Here is a 19,203-nt window from a genome sequence, read left to right on the forward strand (position 1 = left end):
TTCAAATCTTTCAATTACTTAAGGCTGCAAATTGTTTACAGTTCTGTCATTTCAGTACCTACTTAAAATTTTCAGCGCTTAAGCTATCACATTTCAGTCTATAAATTATGATTCTCTCAATTAAAATCACCACACTCACCTAAAATTGTCATTTTACTCTTATTTTGAATTAAAACAGACTTTGCATGATGTCATAAATGTCTGCTTTTTATTGATTTTTGTGATTACTACAGTTTTACCTGATTTTTATTATAAACTGGTTGACAAACCTGGCACTGCCAGGGAATTCATTTTGCTAATTTTCTTTTATAAATGAAAACAAAAAAGGAAATATGTTTGTATGTAACATTAAAAAAATCATTTCCATGTAGTTGTGAAAAAAACTTTGAAATTACGAAAAGTCATACAAAGAAATATGCATAATGCACAGGTGTATAAGTGCAGTATTCTGGACAGTTTCTGAATGCTGGATGCAACTGCTTCACATGTGTATAACATGATTTCATGAACAACTGTATGGCAGTGCCTCTTTATAGCTCTATAGATGGCTATTGTTTTTGCCTACAGCAGTCTATGCTTTGGAGTTGAATGTTTTCAAAAGTGCTGCCAGGGTCAGGAATTTCCTTAAGTTGACTCAGCTGTAGGTATGTCATAGTTGTTGTTGTGGTCTTCAGTCTTGAGACTGGTTTGATGCACCTCTCCATGCTACTCTATCCCGTGCAAGCTTCTTCATCTCCCAGTAATTACTGCAACCTATATACTTCTGAATCTGCTTAGTGTATTCATCTCTTGGTCTCCCTCTATGATTTTTACCGTCCACCCTGCCCTCCAATGCTAAATTTGTGATCCCCTGACGCCTCAGAACATGTCCTACCAACCGGTCCCTTCTTCTTGTCAAGTTGTGCCAAAAACTTCTCTTCTCCCCAATTATATTCAATACCTCCTCATTAGTTATGTGATCCACCAATCTAATCTTCAGCATTCTTCTGTAGCACCACATTTTGGAAGCTTCTATTCTCTTCTTGTCCAAACTATTTATCGTCCATGTTTCACTTCCATAAATGGCTACAGTCCATACAAATACTTTCAGAAACGACTTCCTGACACTTAAATCTATACTCGATGTTAACAAATTTCTCTTCTTCAGAAATGCTTTCCTTGCCATTGCCAGTCTACATTTTATATCCTCTCTACTTTGATCATCATCAGTAATTTGGCTCCCCAAATAGCAAAACTCCTTTACTACTTTAAGTGTCTCATTTCCTAATCTAATTCCCTCAGCATCACCTGACTTAATTCGATTACATTCCATTATCCTCATTTTGCTTTTGTTGATGTTCATCTCACATCCTCCTTTCAAGACACTGTCCATTCCGTTCAACTGCTCTTCCAAGTCCTTTGCTGTCTCTGACAGAATTACAATGTCTTCGGTAAACCTCAAAGTTTTTATTTCTTCCCTGTGGATTTTAATACTTACTCTGAATTTTTCTTTTGTTTCCTTTACTGCTTGCTCAATATACAGATTGAATAACATCGGGGAGAGGCTACAACCCTATCTCACTCCCTTCCCAACCACTGCTTCCCTTTCGTGCCCCTCGACTCTTGTAACTGCCATCTGGTTTCTGTACAAATTGTAAATAACCTTTAACTCCCTGTATTTTACCCCTGCCACCTTTAGAATTTGAAAGAGAATATTCCAGTCAACATTGTCAAAAGCTTTCTCTAAGTCTACAAATGCTAGAAGCGTAGGTTTGCCTTTCCTTAATCTATCTTCTAAGATAAGTCGTAGGATCAGTATTGCCTCAAGTGTTCCAACATTTCTACAGAAACCAAACTGATCTTCCCTGAGGTCGGCTTCTAACAGTTTTTTCATTCATCTGTAAAGAATTCACGTTAGTATTGTGCAGCTGTGACTTATTAAACTGATAGTTCGGTAATTTTCACATCTGTCAACTCCTGCTTTCTTTGGGATTGGAATTATTATATTCTTCTTGAAGTCTGAGGGTATTTCACCTGTCTCATACATCTTGCTCACCAGACGGTAGAGTTTTGTCAGGACTGGCTCTCCCAAGGCCATCAGTAGTTCTAATGGAATGTTGTCTACTTCCGGGGACTTGTTTCGACTCAGGTCTTTCAGTGCTCTGTCAAACTCTTCATGCAGTATCGTATCTCTCATTTCATCTTCATCTACATCCTCTTCACTTTCCATAATATTGTCCTCAAGTACATCACCCTTGTGTAGACCCTCTATATACTCCTTCCACCTTTCTGCTTTCCTTTCTTTGCTTAGAACTGGGTTTCCATCTGAGCTCTTGATATTCATACAAGTGGCTCTCTTTTCTCCAAAGGTCTCTTTAATTTTCCTGTAGGCAGTATCTATCTTGCCCCTAACGATATATACCTCTACATCCTTACATTTGTGCTCTAGCCATCCCTGCTTAGCCATTATGCACTTCCTGTCAATCTCATTTTTGAGATTGTTTGTATTCCTTTTTGCCTAATTGATTTACTGAATTTTTATATTTTCTTCTTTCATCAATTAAAGTCAATATTTCTATATAATGGAAGGAAACATTCCACGTGGGAAAAATTATATATAAAAACAAAGATGAGGTGACTTACCGAACAAAAGCGCTGGCAGGTCGATAGATACACAAACAAACACAAACATACACACAAAATTCAAGCTTTCGCAACAAACTGTTGCCTCATCAGGAAAGAGGGAAGGAGAGGGGAAGACGAAAGGAAGTGGGTTTTAAGGGAGAGGGTAAGGAGTCATTCCAATCCCGGGAGCGGAAAGACTTACCTTAGGGGGAAAAAGGGACAGGTATACACTAGCACACACGCACATATCCATCCACACATACAGACACAAGCAGACAGTCAATATTTCTTCTGTTACCCAAGGATTTCTACTAGCCCTTGTCTTTTTACCTACTTGATCCTCTGCTGCCTTCACTACTTCATCCCTCAGAGCTACCCATTCTTCTTCTACTGTATTTCTTTCCCCTACTCCTGTCAATTGTTCCCTTATACTCTCCCTGAAACTCTGTACAACCCGTGGTTCTTTTGTTTATCCAGATCCCATCTCCTTAAATTCCCACCTTTTTGCAGTTTCTTCAGTTTTAATCTACAATTCATAACCAATAGATTGTGATCAGAGTCCACATCTGCCCCTGGAAATGTCTTACAATTTAAAACCTGGTTCCTAAATCACTGTCTTACCATTATATAATCTATCTGATACCTTCTAGTATCTTCAGGATTCTTCCATGTATACAACCTTCTTTCATGATTTTTGAACCAAGTGTTAGTTATGATTAAGTTATGCTCTGTGCAAAACTCTACCAGGCAGCTTCCTCTTTCATTTCTTAGCCCCAATCCATATTCACCTACTATGTTTCCTTCTCTCCCTTTTCCTACTCTCGAATTCCAGTCATCCATGACTATTAAATTTTCGATTCCCTTCACTACCTGAATAATTTCTTTTATCTCATCATACATTTCATCAATTTCTTCATCATCTGCAGAGCTAGTTGGCATATAAACTTGTACTACTGTAGTAGGCATGGGCTTCGTGTCTACCTAGGCCACAATAATGTGTTCACTATGCTGTTTGCAGTGGCTTACCCGCACTCCTATTTTTTTAATTTATTATTAAACCTACTCCTGCATTACCCCTATTTGATTTTGTGTTTATAACCCTGTATTCACCTGACCAGAAGTCTTGTTCCTCCTGCCATTGAACGTCACTAATGCCTACTATATCTAACTTTAACCTATCCATTTCCCTTTTTAAATTTTCTAACCTACCTGCCCAATTAAGAGATCTGACATTCCACACTCCAATCCGTAGAACGCCAGTTTTCTTTCTCCTGATAACGATGTCCTCTTGAGTAGCCCCCACCCGGAGATCCGAATGGGGGACTATTTTACCTCTGGAATGTTTTACCGAAGAGGACGCTATCATCATTTAACCATACAGTAAAGCTGCATGCCCTCGGGAAAAATTACGTCTGTAGTTTCCCCTTGCTTTCAGCCATTCACAGTACCAGCACAGCAAGGCTGTTTTGGTAAGTGTTACAAGGCCAGATCAGTCAGTCATCCAGACTGTTGCCCCTGCAACTACTGAAAAGGCTGCTGCCCCTCTTCAGGAACCACACGTTTGTCTGGTCTCTCAACAGATACCCCTCTGTTGTGGTTGCACCTACAGTACGGCCATCTGTATCACTGAGGCTCACAAGCCTCCCCACCAACGGCGAGGTCCATGGTTCATGGGGGTGTCATAGTAGTAAAGAATAAATTTATCAAAACTGCATGCTGGTTGCCACATTTTTTCATACATTTCTGCGTTTCTGACAATGTATCTCTTGAGCTCTGCTTTGCACAATAATATATTTGTATAGGTACATTTATCAAACTATGTGGAAAGTGCCTGCAAAATATATTGTGAATAGAGTTAGTAGCAGAGAAGCAATTTAAACATCAGGCATGGCGTTGCAGTTTTTCATGTGTCTCAGTGTTTATGACATCATCTCTCCTGAACTATGTGTAGTATCACAATGTAAATTTGTAGGTGCATGTAGCAGCATATGTGGATACTATCTACAAAATTTATTGTGAATAGAATTACTAATACAGAAGTAATAAATTTAAATATCATGCATCTCATTGTTTGTGACGTCATTTCTCCTGAAGTATGATATCAGGTGGTTCTTACCACCACAACAATTGATGCCTGACAGTAAGGTGTACATGTACCAAGTGTGGTTGAAATCAGTCCATTGGTTCAGGAGGAGATGTGGAACATACAGAGATGCATGCACATATACCTACACCCATTTTTATAATATATAGGGACATGAGGCATGTCCATAAAGTAAATACCATTTTGGAAAATAACTGTTAAAAACATTTTTTTCAAAGCAAAATTTGTTTTTACGAGGAAGAGCATTTCTCAGAGTATTTTTCTACATAGTTTCCACCATTGTTCTGACATTTATCATACTGGGAAACCAACTTTTCTATGTCCTCTTCATACAAAGATACTGCCAGGGAAGACAGTCTCTGTTGAACACCATTTTTTGCATCATTGTCACAGTCAAAGTGCCCTCCTGTAAAATCACTTTTCATGTTCAAGAACAACTGGTAGTCAGAAGGTATGAGTTTGCGGCTGTACGGTGGGTTATCAAACTGCTCCCAACCAAATTGTTGAATAAGCTTTTGAGTGAAACTGACAGAATGGGGATGTGCAGTGTCTTGAAGCAACACATTGCCTTGATTCAGCATTTCACACCTTTTGTTCTAAATTGCATGTTGATGGTTGCTCAGTGTTTCACAGTATTGTACAGCACTGACATTTCCACATCTGGGAAGGAACTCAACAAGCAGAATGCCCAGTTTGTCCCAGAATACAGTGCACCTGGGATTTTGTGCTGATATGTTATTTTGAATTTTTGTGTTTTGGAGCTATGTGAGCATCTCCACTCAAGTGACTGTTGTTTTCATTCTGGAATGACATGAAAAACTCAAGTTCATCCCCACTCACAATTCCATTTAACAATTCATCTCCCTCATCACTGTATCAGGTAAGAAATATCAAAGCACTGCCAATTCGCTTCATTTTGAGGACATTCATAAGCATTTGTGCAACCCAATGGGAATGCAGTTTGTGACAATCTCTGGCAAAGCAGTTGTTGAAATTTGTAAAAACTCATGAAAAAGCTTTCTTATTGTGAAACATCTGTTTTCATGAATTTCCTCATTCACTTCTCAATCAAACTATCATTGACAACAGAAGGCTACCTACTCCATGCAATATTGCTTCACCCGTACTGAATTGGCTCGCCCATTTTCTCACCCCTCCATCAATCATTACGTTTTCATTACAAATCTCTACAAGTTGATGAAGAATTTCAGATGACTTAATATTCTTTGCTTTCAAAAATCATATTACAGAACACACTTCATGGTAAGTGGGCTCGGAGAGTGTCTTAGATATTATCGACAGTCACTAGCAAGAACCAGAGGGATGAGAGCAGATGTGCAGAGCTGTGAAACTTGCACTGCAGTTATGGTAGAACAAAACAGCACTTACTTTTCAGACACACCTCATATTTCTAGTATTTTATAAAATAATTAGCACACAACTGATTAATTTGAATTATATTTAAGATTAAATTACGTACCTGTTCTAGCAAAATAGTACATGTGTCGATAAGAACATCTTCAATGTCTGATATTTTAGTTGGTACAGCTGGCCCATGAACGAGGTACAAGGCATCAATAAACAAACTTGTATTATTTATTTTCTGAATTACGTCAACATTAGGATGCATACCATATATTTCAGCCTCTGTATCTTGTGGCAAACTCTACAGGTAAAAGAAAAGTTTAAGTAGTTTTTTTGTGTCACATATGACAGATATATAAGTTAATAAGTGGAGTCTCAGTCTTATGAACTATGACAACCAGTTTCCTTAACATCTTAGTCAGTACATATAGATAAGCAGTTTGAGAAAATAAAATTAAAAAAGAAAAATAAGTTCTCCTTATGCACAGTAAATAAACGTACTGTATGATTACATAAAACAGATACAACTTGCTTCAAGAGCAAACAAATGATTAATTGATGTACAGAGCAATTATGAAAATGAAAAGATTTGTTGTAGAGAACATAAATAATAAATATACAGCTAGAAAAGAAGTAGAAGGTGTTGTTTAATTATGCAAAAAATTCATTGTAAAAATAGATGAAGGATTGCAAATATCAAATATTTCTAGAATTCAATGTCAAATCGGCGTCCACACTCATCGAAAATGGGTTGATAATTATGGAGAAGTTGTAAGGAAACCTTAAGATAACAACAAGACTGTACTCACAATCTGAGCTGCAGGAGGGCCGTGTGTGTGTGTGTGTGTGTGTGTGTGTGTGTGTGTGTGTGTGTATGCGCGCTCGGGAAGGGGGGGGGGGGGGGGGGAGTGACAAGTACAGTATTAATTTTGCAGAAGTGGGAGTGATAGAGGAAATGTCAATATCTTACAAAATAAAACTTAAAACTGTTGAATAGCTGTGTTTATTAAACATCAAACATACTAGCTCTACCTACTACTTACAATGCACTTAACTGATGGTGTCTCTACATACCGTTTGATGAAGCATGCAAATTCAGACATATATAAAGACCTACTATATTCACATTTTAATTACATTGGAAGGAAAACGTGTGCAAGTTGTAAGAGTGAAAAACTGAAGCTGAATGAATGAATATCCAGTCTACAGTTTACAATCGCCACTCAAATGGTGGAAATAAGTAAACTACAATCTGAAAAACGTACGTGAGACGCTAATGAAGGAAGAGAACTCGGTCTCGGGGAAAATAGAAGATAATGACTGAAGAAGTTGTACTCAGCAGGTAAAAGATCTGAAAGACAGTGAAAATTTAGTGCAAAAAAACTCTTTTGAAGTGCTTTCTGCCGTGGATTCAGTGAATACGTTGGAAAGAGTTGAAAAGTTGGAAAAACAAAGTAGGCAAACTGTTGCTTGTTGTAAGTAGGTGAAACAGTCAAAATACTCCGAAAGTAAGTGCACACACCAATGCTGCCACAGACTTCAATGCAACAAAGGGAACTGTGTTAAAAAACATATCTCCGGCAAAACTGCAAACTGAAGAACATTTAGTATACGTGCAGCAAAATACAACATTAGTCAGGTGAGAAGAAGAACCTTAAATCCACCAGAAGCCCAAAACAATCTATGTGTTACGTGATAGTGACGGCAGTGAAATTTCTGCAATGTTGATGAGAACATGTAGTTTCAATGCGTCTGGTTTCTTAAAGACAGGGGCCCCATTGAGGGAAATAACGGACCTAACAACTTCAACTGGGGTAGCTAGTTTGAATAAAGACAATTTTGCTGTGTTAATAGGAGGATCAAATGACATCTATAGAAATGAGACATACAAGGTTATTACAGAAATGAAGAAATGTTTAAATAATTTAACCCAAACAAATGTACTCATTGTGAACATCCCACATCGTCACAATTTACCACCCTGGTTGTGTGTGAACCGCGAAATTAATGTTGCAAACGAGTGTATCACTGAAATATGCGCTAACTTTAAGAATGTTGATACTGTCGATACAAACAGATTGGAGCGAAGGTTCCATACAGTCCATGGACTTCATTTAAATATGCCATGAAAGAAATTACTAGCTGAAAAAATATGTACTCACATTTCGAAGAAGAGAGAAGAAAAAGAGAATAAGTGAGAAACAAATGGAGATTAAGCAGTGCTTCAGACAAGTTACAAACTGTGCCATTGGCCAAACGCAAATTACCAAGTTGTTTAAACCGATTAGGTGAGAAACAAACAATCAAGTCGTCAGCCAAACAAAAATTACGAAATGGTTTAAACCATAGAGGACAGATGTGGATGAAGCAAAATTTGTACAAGCTCCAGAAGTTAACTCACTTGATGATTGCCACCAGCAAACAGAAGTGCTGTATTAGAAATGCCATTAGATAAAGAATCAGAAACTGTTTCAACTAAAGTTGCTAAATACCCAGATTTTGCGATACTACAACATAACGTTCAGTCACTAACAAATAAAATTTCAATGTTGGAAGCACTACTCCAGTATGCTCTAAATGACATAATTTGCATTACTGAACATTGGCTACGAAATGACGCAGTAAAATTAACCTCAATCTCAGGATATAGATTAGCAAGTCATTTTAGCCAAGAGTTTTTCCAAACATGGTGGCTCTGCTATCTTTTTGAAAAAACAAATAAAGTTATACTGAATTAATTGAAAAAGACTTTGAACTTTCCATTACTGAACTGCCAGAGCTTAATTTCATAGTCATTAACATTTATATTAACATTTATAGAGCACCAAGTGGAAACCTGCCAGTCTTCATAAATAAACTAGAGGTTCTGCTGAACAGGATCAGTACACTAAATGTGAAGATAGTGCTTTGTGGGGATTTCAATATTGATTTTTCAAAAGACAGCAGCACCAGAGATGCTTTGATAAATATGACCAACACATTCAATATGATCCCCACAATAGACTGCCCAACAAGATTAACAGAAAGCACAAATTCCATTATTGACCAAATATTCATCTCAGAAGCAAATTACAGATTCACAAGCAGAGTACTGAGAGTGGGTTATAGTGATCATGAGGCACAGCTGCTGTGTATAGAAAGGCAACAAGTAGTAGCAGTTCTGAAAAAGTAGTTCAAAAAAGAACCTTTTCTGAAGATTTTTAATCTATTACTGGCGAAGGAAAGCTGGGAAAGCATCGCCACTCAGGACAATGTTGATAGCATGTACATGAGTTTTCAGAGCCCCTTTCTTCACTATTTTAATGTAGCATTTCCAAAAGTAGTAAAAACAGTAAAGCCTAACAATAATAAGCAATGGGTAACTAAAGGCATAAAAATTTCCAGTGAGAGAAACAGATTTCTGTAGTACTGTTGTAAGAAATATGGAGTAACCCAAGAATTCACATATTATTCATAGGCTACAAAAGAATCTATGACATAGTAGTCAAAGATGCAAAAATTATGTGGAATGACAATTTGATAAGAAACTCATCTAACAAAATGAGATCCATGTGGAGAATTATAAAGAAAGAAACTTGTAGTTCAGCTCAAAAGAAAAAGAATGTATCATTAACACTAGAAGGCTCAAAAGTCACAGACCCAAATTCAGTTGTGGAAAAATTCGATGAATACTTCACTTCACTAGCTGAAGACCTCATTCAAGTACACTGTCAAGGACCAGTCCCAATTTTCTCCAGCAACTCAGTGATCTTGACTGCTTCTATGTATAATAAATGAAAAGCACCAGTTTGCTCTTCTATGACAGGCTTTTAAGTATCACAAATAAATATGCCCATCTTACAGTACAGCAACACGGTTTTAGGAAGTCTAAATCTACACAGACAGCAATTTTCGAATTCTTAGACTGCACTTTAAAATCCCTTGATCAACATAAATTAGCTGCAGGTATTTTCTAGATCTATCAAAAGCCTTTGATGTCCTGGACCATAACATTCTGCTCAAAAAATTAGAAAGATGAGGAGTAAGAGGTGTAGCAAATGGATGGTTGTGTTCACACCTAAAAAACTTCAGGCAGAAAGTATCACTTCACTATGAATTCAGCAAAATGAATAAAACAACTCCTTTCTTTCTAGTGAATTACCAATAAAAGATGGTGAACCAAAGGGCTCAATCTTAGGTCCACTACTATTCTTGATTTATGTAGACGACTTAGTTGAATATATGAGTCCCACAAAAACTATCCTGAAACTTCCCGGCAGATTAAAACTGTGTGCCAGACCGAGACTCAAACTCGGGACCTTTGCCTTTTGTGGGCATGTGCTTCACCAACTGAGCTACCCAAGCATGACTCACGACCCATCCTCACAGCTTCAATTCTGCCAGTACCTCGTCTCCTACCTTCCAAGGTTCACAGAAGCTCTGTGAGTCGTGCTTGGGTAGCTCAGTTGGCAGAGCACTTGCCCATGAAAGGCAAAGGTCCTGAGTTTGAGTCTCAGTCCGGCATACAGTTTTAATCTGGCAGGAAGTTTCGTATCAATGCACACTCCACTGCAGAGTGAAAATCTCATTCTAAAAACTATCTTGTTTGCTGGTGACATCAGCATATTGCTCACTGGATACAATCCAGAAACTTTGCAGTCCACAGCAGAAAGTTCAATGAAAAGACTTTCTGTGTGGTTCACAAAAAACAAACACATTATAAATACTGAAAAAACTGTGTGTGTTGATTTTCATTTAATTCCTCCAACTAATCAAATGTCTATTCAAGCACAATTAGTAAATGACCCCCTACAAAATGTAAGTGTCACAAAATTTTTAGGTCTATGGGTCCAGCAAGACGTAAAGTGGGACACACATAGAAATAACTTGTCTAGAAAACTATCATCTGTGTGCTATGGCCTAAGAATTTTAAAGGCTACAACAAGCAAAGCAACAGTACTGCAGGCACACTATGCACAGTTCCACTCACTAGTCCGATATGGGATCGTTTTCTGGGGATACTCAACTCACAGTCTAAAGGTTTTTAGAATGCAAAAAAAGAGCTCTAAGAATAATTTGTGGCTTTAAAAACATGGAGCCCTGTAAATCCCATTTTAATGAGCTTGGTGTTCTAAATGTTCCAAGATTAATCATTTATGAAACTATCTTGTTCACTAGGGACTACCTCCTGAAAACAGGCAAACTGCTACAGAACAAAAATGTACACAACTATAGTACCAGAGGGAAATCAAATACACATCAAAAATATCACAGAACAACCATCAATCAGAGGAGTGTAATTAACATTGGTGTAATACTACACAATAAGATACCAGAGGAAATAAAAAAATTCTAGTCATTCAATATTTAAAGCTAAACTAAAGGCATTTACAATAAAGCACTGTTTCTATTCTGCCAGAGAATTTCTGAATACATAACAAAATTAATTGGAATGGGCCCTATTTTTAATTTGACTACTATTTTGCTAATACTATGTATTATTATAACTTATCTTTGACATGTCCAATATCAATTGTACAATTTGTGCTGTATGATAAAACTGGACCAATAAAAATCAAATCAAATCAAATCAAATAGAACCCAGAATGATTTGTCATTTCCAGTTGCATGTAGAAAAACTGTGAACAGTAAAACTGTTTAGCTATATTTATTCAGTACAGCCGATAGATACACATAAAACAGAACTGAAAATTTACATTCCTAGCTTTCGGAACTTTGTTCCTTCATCAGGGAGGAGAGAGGGGAAAAAAGGGAAGAAGGGAAAGTGGATTCAGTTACTCACAACCCAGGTTATGAAGCAACAGGGAAAGGTAAACAGGGAGGGTGGCAAGGATGGAGGCATGGTTGTCAGACAACCATGCCTCCATCCTTGCCACCCTCCCTGTTTACCTTTCCCTGTTGCTTCATAACCTGGGTTGTGAGTAACTGAATCCACTTTCCCTTCTTCCCTTTTTTCCCCTCTCTCCTCCCTGATGAAGGAACAAAGTTCCGAAAGCTAGGAATGTAAATTTTCAGTTCTGTTTTATGTGTATCTATCGGCTGTACTGAGCTGAGGTAAGTACTGGCCAGCCCCTCTATCTCTTTGTTAGTATTTGTTTCACATCTTATATGAGATTTTCCATTAATCATTTAGCTATATTTATTGGTGAACATCTGTTTATATATCCATGACTGACCAATCCTAACATAAGTAATTTTTAAGTGGCTGGAGAAACATGTCAGTCGTAACTGGGATGTCATTCTCACTGCCCATGTGGATAAATGTGTAATGGTGATGTCAAAATAAAAGTAAAATTTAATGACATTACAAAATGAGAGTAATATTTTATGCTATTCAGTAACTGAAATAAAAAAAAATAACAAGATGGGTGAGCTTCTCTTGGGATTATATACTTTATGACTGCTTGTCACTTGGTATTATTACCTTTAGTTACTGATGAGAACAAAATATTTTCTCATTTCATGAGGATTCAAAATTTTAGTTTCACAGCCCCATGTCCATTACGAGCTGTCTGCATGTGGGCCAGGAAAGAATGTCATGAACACTTTGATACTTGACATTTATGCCCATCTGAAAATGCCTCGCATCAAAAATTGCCCCTTCATGGGCAAATGAATGTATGTTCATTAAGAAACAGATCCCAAGTGGAAGATTAAAAGGTCTTTTTAGTACATTTTTGTTTCTCAAATCTAATAAGCAAAACTTAATGGAAAATGTAAATTAATTTAAAAGTTAAATAAAAATTGTATTTCAATTAGATCCAGATAGTTCAGAGAGCTAAACACATATTACAAATAAATTTCTGTTCATTTATAAAAGCTATCCCACAGACAAAAATTATCTTATATTGTTTGACAGTGTGACTTTATCAACATATTATTGCAGGTAACTTCTTATGGTTGTTGATGAATGCTAGTTTGGTGAGCAAAATACCAACCTGCAAATTGTAACATTTAGGTACATGGTCATGAGGTTTTTCTTCATGCAGACATAGTCCATGTTGTCTCCCAGATTAAACTTTAGAAGAAAGTACAAGAATGATAGACATCAGTTCCTTCTGAATGATGACTTAAATTTGGCTTATTGATCTGTCACAGGTTTTCCTCACCACACAGTCAAATCTCGAAAATACATCCATATACTTTCAGAAGTTATGGTTTCAGTCAATTTCCATAGCTGTTGTGCAATGTGCTGCAGAGTTTCTCATTGTTGGATGATAATGATTATGAGTTTAGGGCATTCAGCACCAGTAGTTCCTGGTTTTCTTTACAATACATGATTTAAAAGCCTTTCTCACTTGCTTGCATATTGGATCTTGCAGTAATAACTCCATTTTCTGACAACAGTAACCTGGCTGCAGCAATGGAGTTGCATAAGGATAGACAACAGTGATTTATTTTCCTTGTTAATATTTGTTAATCATCTGATTAGGGTACATGAGATATATTTAAAATTAACAATATGATGGAAAAATCCAGGATGGAATAATGACAGTAGTATGAAAAGGATAGATTGCTACTCACGATATGGTGGAGATGTTGAGTTGTCGATATGCACAACAAAAAGACTGTCAAACAAGTAGGCTTTCAACCAAAAGGATTTTCATCGGAAGTAGACAACAAACACCAACTGTCATGCAAATGCACTTCTCCCTCCCTCCCCCCCCCCCTCTTTCTCTCTCAAACACACACACACACACACACACACACACACACACACACACACACACACACACACACACACACACGTGCGTGCACGTGTGCGCAATAGCACAGATGACCACAGGCTCTGGCTGCCAAGGCCAGAATGCACATTATGGAAGATGGGAGAAGCAATGTGGATGTTAGGGGTAAGGAGGACAACGATGGGGAGGGATAGCAGGATAGGGATGGGAACGGTAAAGTGCTGCTTGTGGGAGCATACACAATTGAGGTTGGGAGAAGGTAGGGCAGCTAGGTGCAGTTGGGATGTTAGGCAGAAGGCAGGGATGAAAGGGGGCAGCAGAAAACGGAGAGTGTAGTGCTGGAATAGGGAAGGGGATAGGTGGGTGAAGGACAACAGTGACTAATGAAGGTTGAGGCCAAGAGATTTAGAGGAACATATGCTATAATGCAGAGAGAGTTCTGACTGGCATAATTAAGAGAAGATGGTGTTGGTAGGAAAGATCCAGACAGCACAGGCTGTGAAGCAGTCACTGAAAAGAAGAACAACATATTGGGCAGCGTGATCAGCAACTAGGTGGTCTAGCTGTTTCTTGGCCGTGGTGTGTCAGTGGCTCCTCCGTAGCTGGATGGTGGGACTTTGGGTGGTGGTGAGTGAGATCTGTTTTTGTATAAGGTTGGGGGGGGGGGGGTAATTACAGTCTGTGAAGGCCTCAGTTAGACTCTTGGCATATTGCTCATCACTACAGACGTGATGACCAGGCGCAGCTTGGCTGTATGGAAGGAACTTCTTGGTATGGAATGGGTAGCAGCTGTCAGACTGGAGGTATTGCTGATGATCTGAGTGGAGGTACTAATGTAACAATTTTTGAGGTGGTGAGGAAGTCATCAGCAAATATGAAGCAGGTGAGAGGTGTGAGATTTGGGGTTGTTATCTAGATGGCCCACGATAGGTTGGCATAGACTGGAGCCATGTGGGTGCAAATTGCTGTACCCCGGATTTATTGCACATGATGCCTTAAAAGGAGAAGTAATTGTGGGTGAGAATATTGTTGGCCATGGAGCAACCTACTTTCCTACAGAAAAGATTCCAACCAACTCTCTACAGTTCCTGCATGGCACCATCCTATACCAACCTATTTGTGGGTAATCTAGAAAATTCCTTTCTAACCACCCTGAATCCCAAACCCCTCAACTACTTCAGATTCTCTGATGAAATCTTCTTGATCTGGATCGAGGGTGAGGACACCCTATCCAAATTCCTCCTGAACCTCAACACATTCTCCCCCATTTGCTTCACCTGGTCCTCCTCAACCCAACAAGCCACCTTCCTCAATTTTGACCTCTACCTTAAGGATAGTTATATCAGTACCACCATCCATATCAAACCTATCAACCACCAGTAATATCTCCACTTTGACAGATGCCACCGAGACAGATGCCAACAATTCGATACCAAGAAGTCCCTTCCGTAGAGCCTAACCACCCATGACCATCACACCTGTAGTGATGAGCAATTCATCTCTAAATATAACAAGGGTCTCACTGAGGCCTTCACAGACTGTAATTACCCTCCCAAGCCTGCAGAAAAACAGATGTCTCATGCCTTACTTTCCAGTCACACACCACCTCCAAAGTCCCACCACAGAGGAACACTGCTCTTGTGACTCAGTAGTACCCAGGAGTGGAGCAACAGAATAACATTCTTTGCCAGGGTTTTGGCTACCTCTCGTCACACCCTGAAATGAAGAATGTCCTACCCACTATCCTTCCCACCCCTCCTTCAGTGGTATTCTGCTGGCCATTGAAGCTATGCAATATCCTAGTCCATCCCTGCACAACCTCTATTCCCAGCCTCTTGCCTCACAAATCGTATCCCTGTAACAGATTTAGATGCAAGACCTATTGCATACACCCTCCCACTGTCACCTACTCCAGCCTGGTCACAAGCATTACCTACCCCCATCAAAGGCAGGGCTACCTGTGAAACCAGTCATGTGATCTACAAGCTAAGCTGCAACCAATATGCTGCGTCCTATGTGGATCACAAGCTGTCTGTAAGCATGAATGACAACTGAAAACTGTAGCTAAAGGATAGTTGGGTCAGCCAGTAGCTGAGTATACTGCCCAACATAACATACTTCATATTAATGACTGCTTCACAGTCTGTTCTATCTGGATGCTTCCTATCAACACCAGCATTTCTGAATTATGCTGGTGGGAACTCCCCCTGCACTATAGCCTATGTTCCCATAACCCTACTGCTCTCAACCCTTGTTAGTCATTGTCATTCACTCACCTGTTCCCTTCCTTGTTCTCATTCCACCACAGCCCGCTAGTCCACCAACACATCCACAGTATTTTTCCTTCTCTCATTTTCCTCTGCTCCCCCCCCCCCCCCCCTCCCCCACTTTGCCCTCTGCCTGACTTCTTGACTGCACTTAGCTACACTACCCTCTCTACACCTCATCCCAGTATGTTCCCACAAGCTCTTCACTATTCCCCACGCCAACCCTGCTATCCCTCCCCATCCCTGCGCTAGCCTCCTCCTTACCCTTACCAGCAAGATTGCTTCCCCCATCATGTACTGCTACTTGCACTCTGGCCTCAGCAGCCATAGACTGTGCTCATGTGTGTGTGAGTTGTGTTTGCATGAGTGTGTGTGTATTTTGTCTAGTTCCAGTGAAGACCTTTTTGGCGCAAAGCTTACTTGTTTGACAGTCTTTTTGTTGGGCCTATCTGTGACTCAGCATCTGTGCTATATGGTGTGTAGCAATATATTATTTTCATAGTATTGTCATTATTCCATCATGAATTTTCCATTCTTTGATGTTGCCTAATGGTTTCTCTTTCATCCCATAACTCAGTACTGTTTTCATTTGTTACTATTTTCTAATGCATTACAGTAATCAGTGTCTGTCCTCTTTTCTCTGCTTTCCTGTGTTTTACTTGTCACATTCCAAATCACACAGCATGCTCTACTTATGAACCACACTGTATCAACATAGTCTGCCATGCACAACAGATGGCTACGAGATCATGCTGATTATTGGTGCAGCACCTCATGATCCACATTACTCCCATCAATATCATTAATCCTAGATCTTCAAATTGATCACCCTTCCTGCATCACTCTTATGTATGTTCATGTGTTATTTTCCATACCTTTCTGTGCCACACCAACTTGAACTGCAGCCTACTGACTCCTCCCCACCCTGCACACCTTCTTCTCTCTGATTCCAATTAGCACATACTAACTTCACCTAATATAGTCATATCTGCTGTCCCCCTTCTTCACACATATTGACCCCCAGACCTACAACCCACATTACAATCTTCTTATTTATTTTTTCCTTTGATCTCTTTGTGTTTTCACATTGATTGCAGTTGGTTTTCGCCTTTCACTATCGTTCTGCTCCCTTATGTTGCATTTTGTTTCCCCATACTTCATTCATTTCATTCTTTTTGTGATTTTTTGCATGTATTTGTGTGTATTTTTGCGAATTTTTTCGCACTTATTTCTACATTATTTATTTATTTTACACATTCTAATCCTCCACCACTGATCCTTGCTGCTTCCAGAAAAGTTTCTGTATCCCCAGCCAGAATCCAGTCACACATACTGTTCCTCCATTGATGGAATCCCCCAAATGGCTTTACCAACAAATTACTCATCTCCAGCTGCAACCCCTACTTCCACAATAACCTCCATCTGTTCAGATTCCTCCAGTCCTTAACCCTCACCAAAGCCATGCCCTCAGGCCCTAACCTCCATGCAGCACCTCCTCTCAATAACTAAAATTTCCTGCTATGCAGTCCCAAATTCCTGGATCCCATACCACACACTGAAACTCATGTCCTCCAGGAAAAAGAGCAGCATACACAATGCCACCTAAAAATTGTCCACAATGTTCATTTCCTACTCCTACCTTGAACTACCATTATGCACCACCTCTACAACAACCTCCAAGCCTCCCCCACATCCCCCCATAGCTAACAAATGCTGCCTTGCAGACTTACTACGCTTACCCCACCCTCAAAAATTCCCTCCCACCACCATACTGAATCTAGAACCTAAACAGACTTGAAGCACAGTCACAAACTTTTCCTTCAAAAGCCTTATCCCCACAGACGTATCAGTCTTTTCCAAACACTTCATGTTTTGCCCACTCCCAAATTCAATCATGCAAAACTTGTTAAAGACCTTCTCTCCTTCTCCTGACCCCTACAATGGAAACACTTTCTTGCATGAACCAGTCAGACTCAACAAGAGACCAATGTTGAACCCTGCCTGACTGAGTTCACTCCTCCAACCAACCGTGATCCAACACCACTGCTCCATATCACCCACAGTTAACTTTCCAGAATCTCTTAACCTCAAACCTAGCCTCACCATCATTCTCCAAATCCTTCAACATGCAAGTTAACCTTCAATCTATAGAAAGAACCGAAATCCACCAACTAAAAACAGATCCCAAATATTGTAATCCTCCCTGCTGACTGAGGCTATGCCACAGTGGTTAGAACTGCAAAGATTACCTCGCAGGACTACACCAGCTGTCAGATTCATCCGCCTACAAACTCTGCCCCACTCCAGGAATCCAGTAGGTCTCCAGTTTCTCCTCAAATCCTTAGGCTCATCCTAGAACCACTACCTGGAGTCAATGAACTCGCCCCACCCCTACCACTCCCCCCACTCCTACCTTGTATGTGCTTAACAAAATCTGTAAACCAAACCGCCTGTGATACCCTATTGTGGATGGTACCTGTGCCCCCACTGAGAGAATCTCTGCTTTTGTAGGCCAACACCTTCAGCCTATTACCTGCATCCTACCCTCCTATGTAAAAGAGAACTACCATTTCCCTCACTGACTATCCACAGTTCCTGTTCTGTTACCATATGGTCCTCTGCTTGTCATTATTGATGCCACCTTCCTTTACACTAACATCCATAATGCCAAAATCCTTGCTGCTATTGAACACTACCTTTTCCAACATTTAGCAGATTCAAAACCTACAACCTCCTTCCTAGTCACTATGACCAACTATGTCCTCACCCACAGTTACTTCTCCTTTGATGGCACCACCTACAAGCAAATCTGGGGTATGACAATGGCCACCTGCATGGCACTGTCTTATGCCAACCTGTTCATAGGCCATCAAGAGGAATCCTTTCTAACCACCCAGAATCCCAACTTCAAATTCATTGATGACATTTTCATGGTCTGGATAAAGGATGAGGCTGGCCTATCCACATTCCTCCAGAACCTCAACACTTTCTCCCAGATTCACTTCACCTGCTTGTCCTTAACCCAACAAACCACCTTCTTCGATATTGAGCTCCATGCAAAGAAGGTTACATAAGTAGGTCCATTTGTATCAAACCTCCAACCGTCAGCATTACCACCACTTTGACAGCCGCTACCCTTTGATACCAAGAAGTCCCTCACATATAGCCTAGCCACCTG

The 19,203-nt window shown here is 39.6% G+C and overlaps 1 protein-coding gene across 1 annotated transcript in view; it reads right to left on the minus strand.

Moving 5' to 3' along the window:
- LOC124613409 (dynein axonemal heavy chain 7-like) overlaps window positions 1-19,203 on the minus strand; it is a 755,469-nt gene that overhangs the window by 74,135 nt on the left and 662,131 nt on the right. The window contains exon 35 of the mRNA XM_047142112.1: window positions 6,189-6,374. Within this exon, the coding sequence (XP_046998068.1) occupies window positions 6,189-6,374 (186 nt within the window). The remainder of the gene's footprint in view (window positions 1-6,188; window positions 6,375-19,203) is intronic.

Source organism: Schistocerca americana, chromosome 4 (assembly GCF_021461395.2).
Source record: "Schistocerca americana isolate TAMUIC-IGC-003095 chromosome 4, iqSchAmer2.1, whole genome shotgun sequence".
NCBI classification, from domain to species: domain Eukaryota; kingdom Metazoa; phylum Arthropoda; class Insecta; order Orthoptera; family Acrididae; genus Schistocerca; species Schistocerca americana.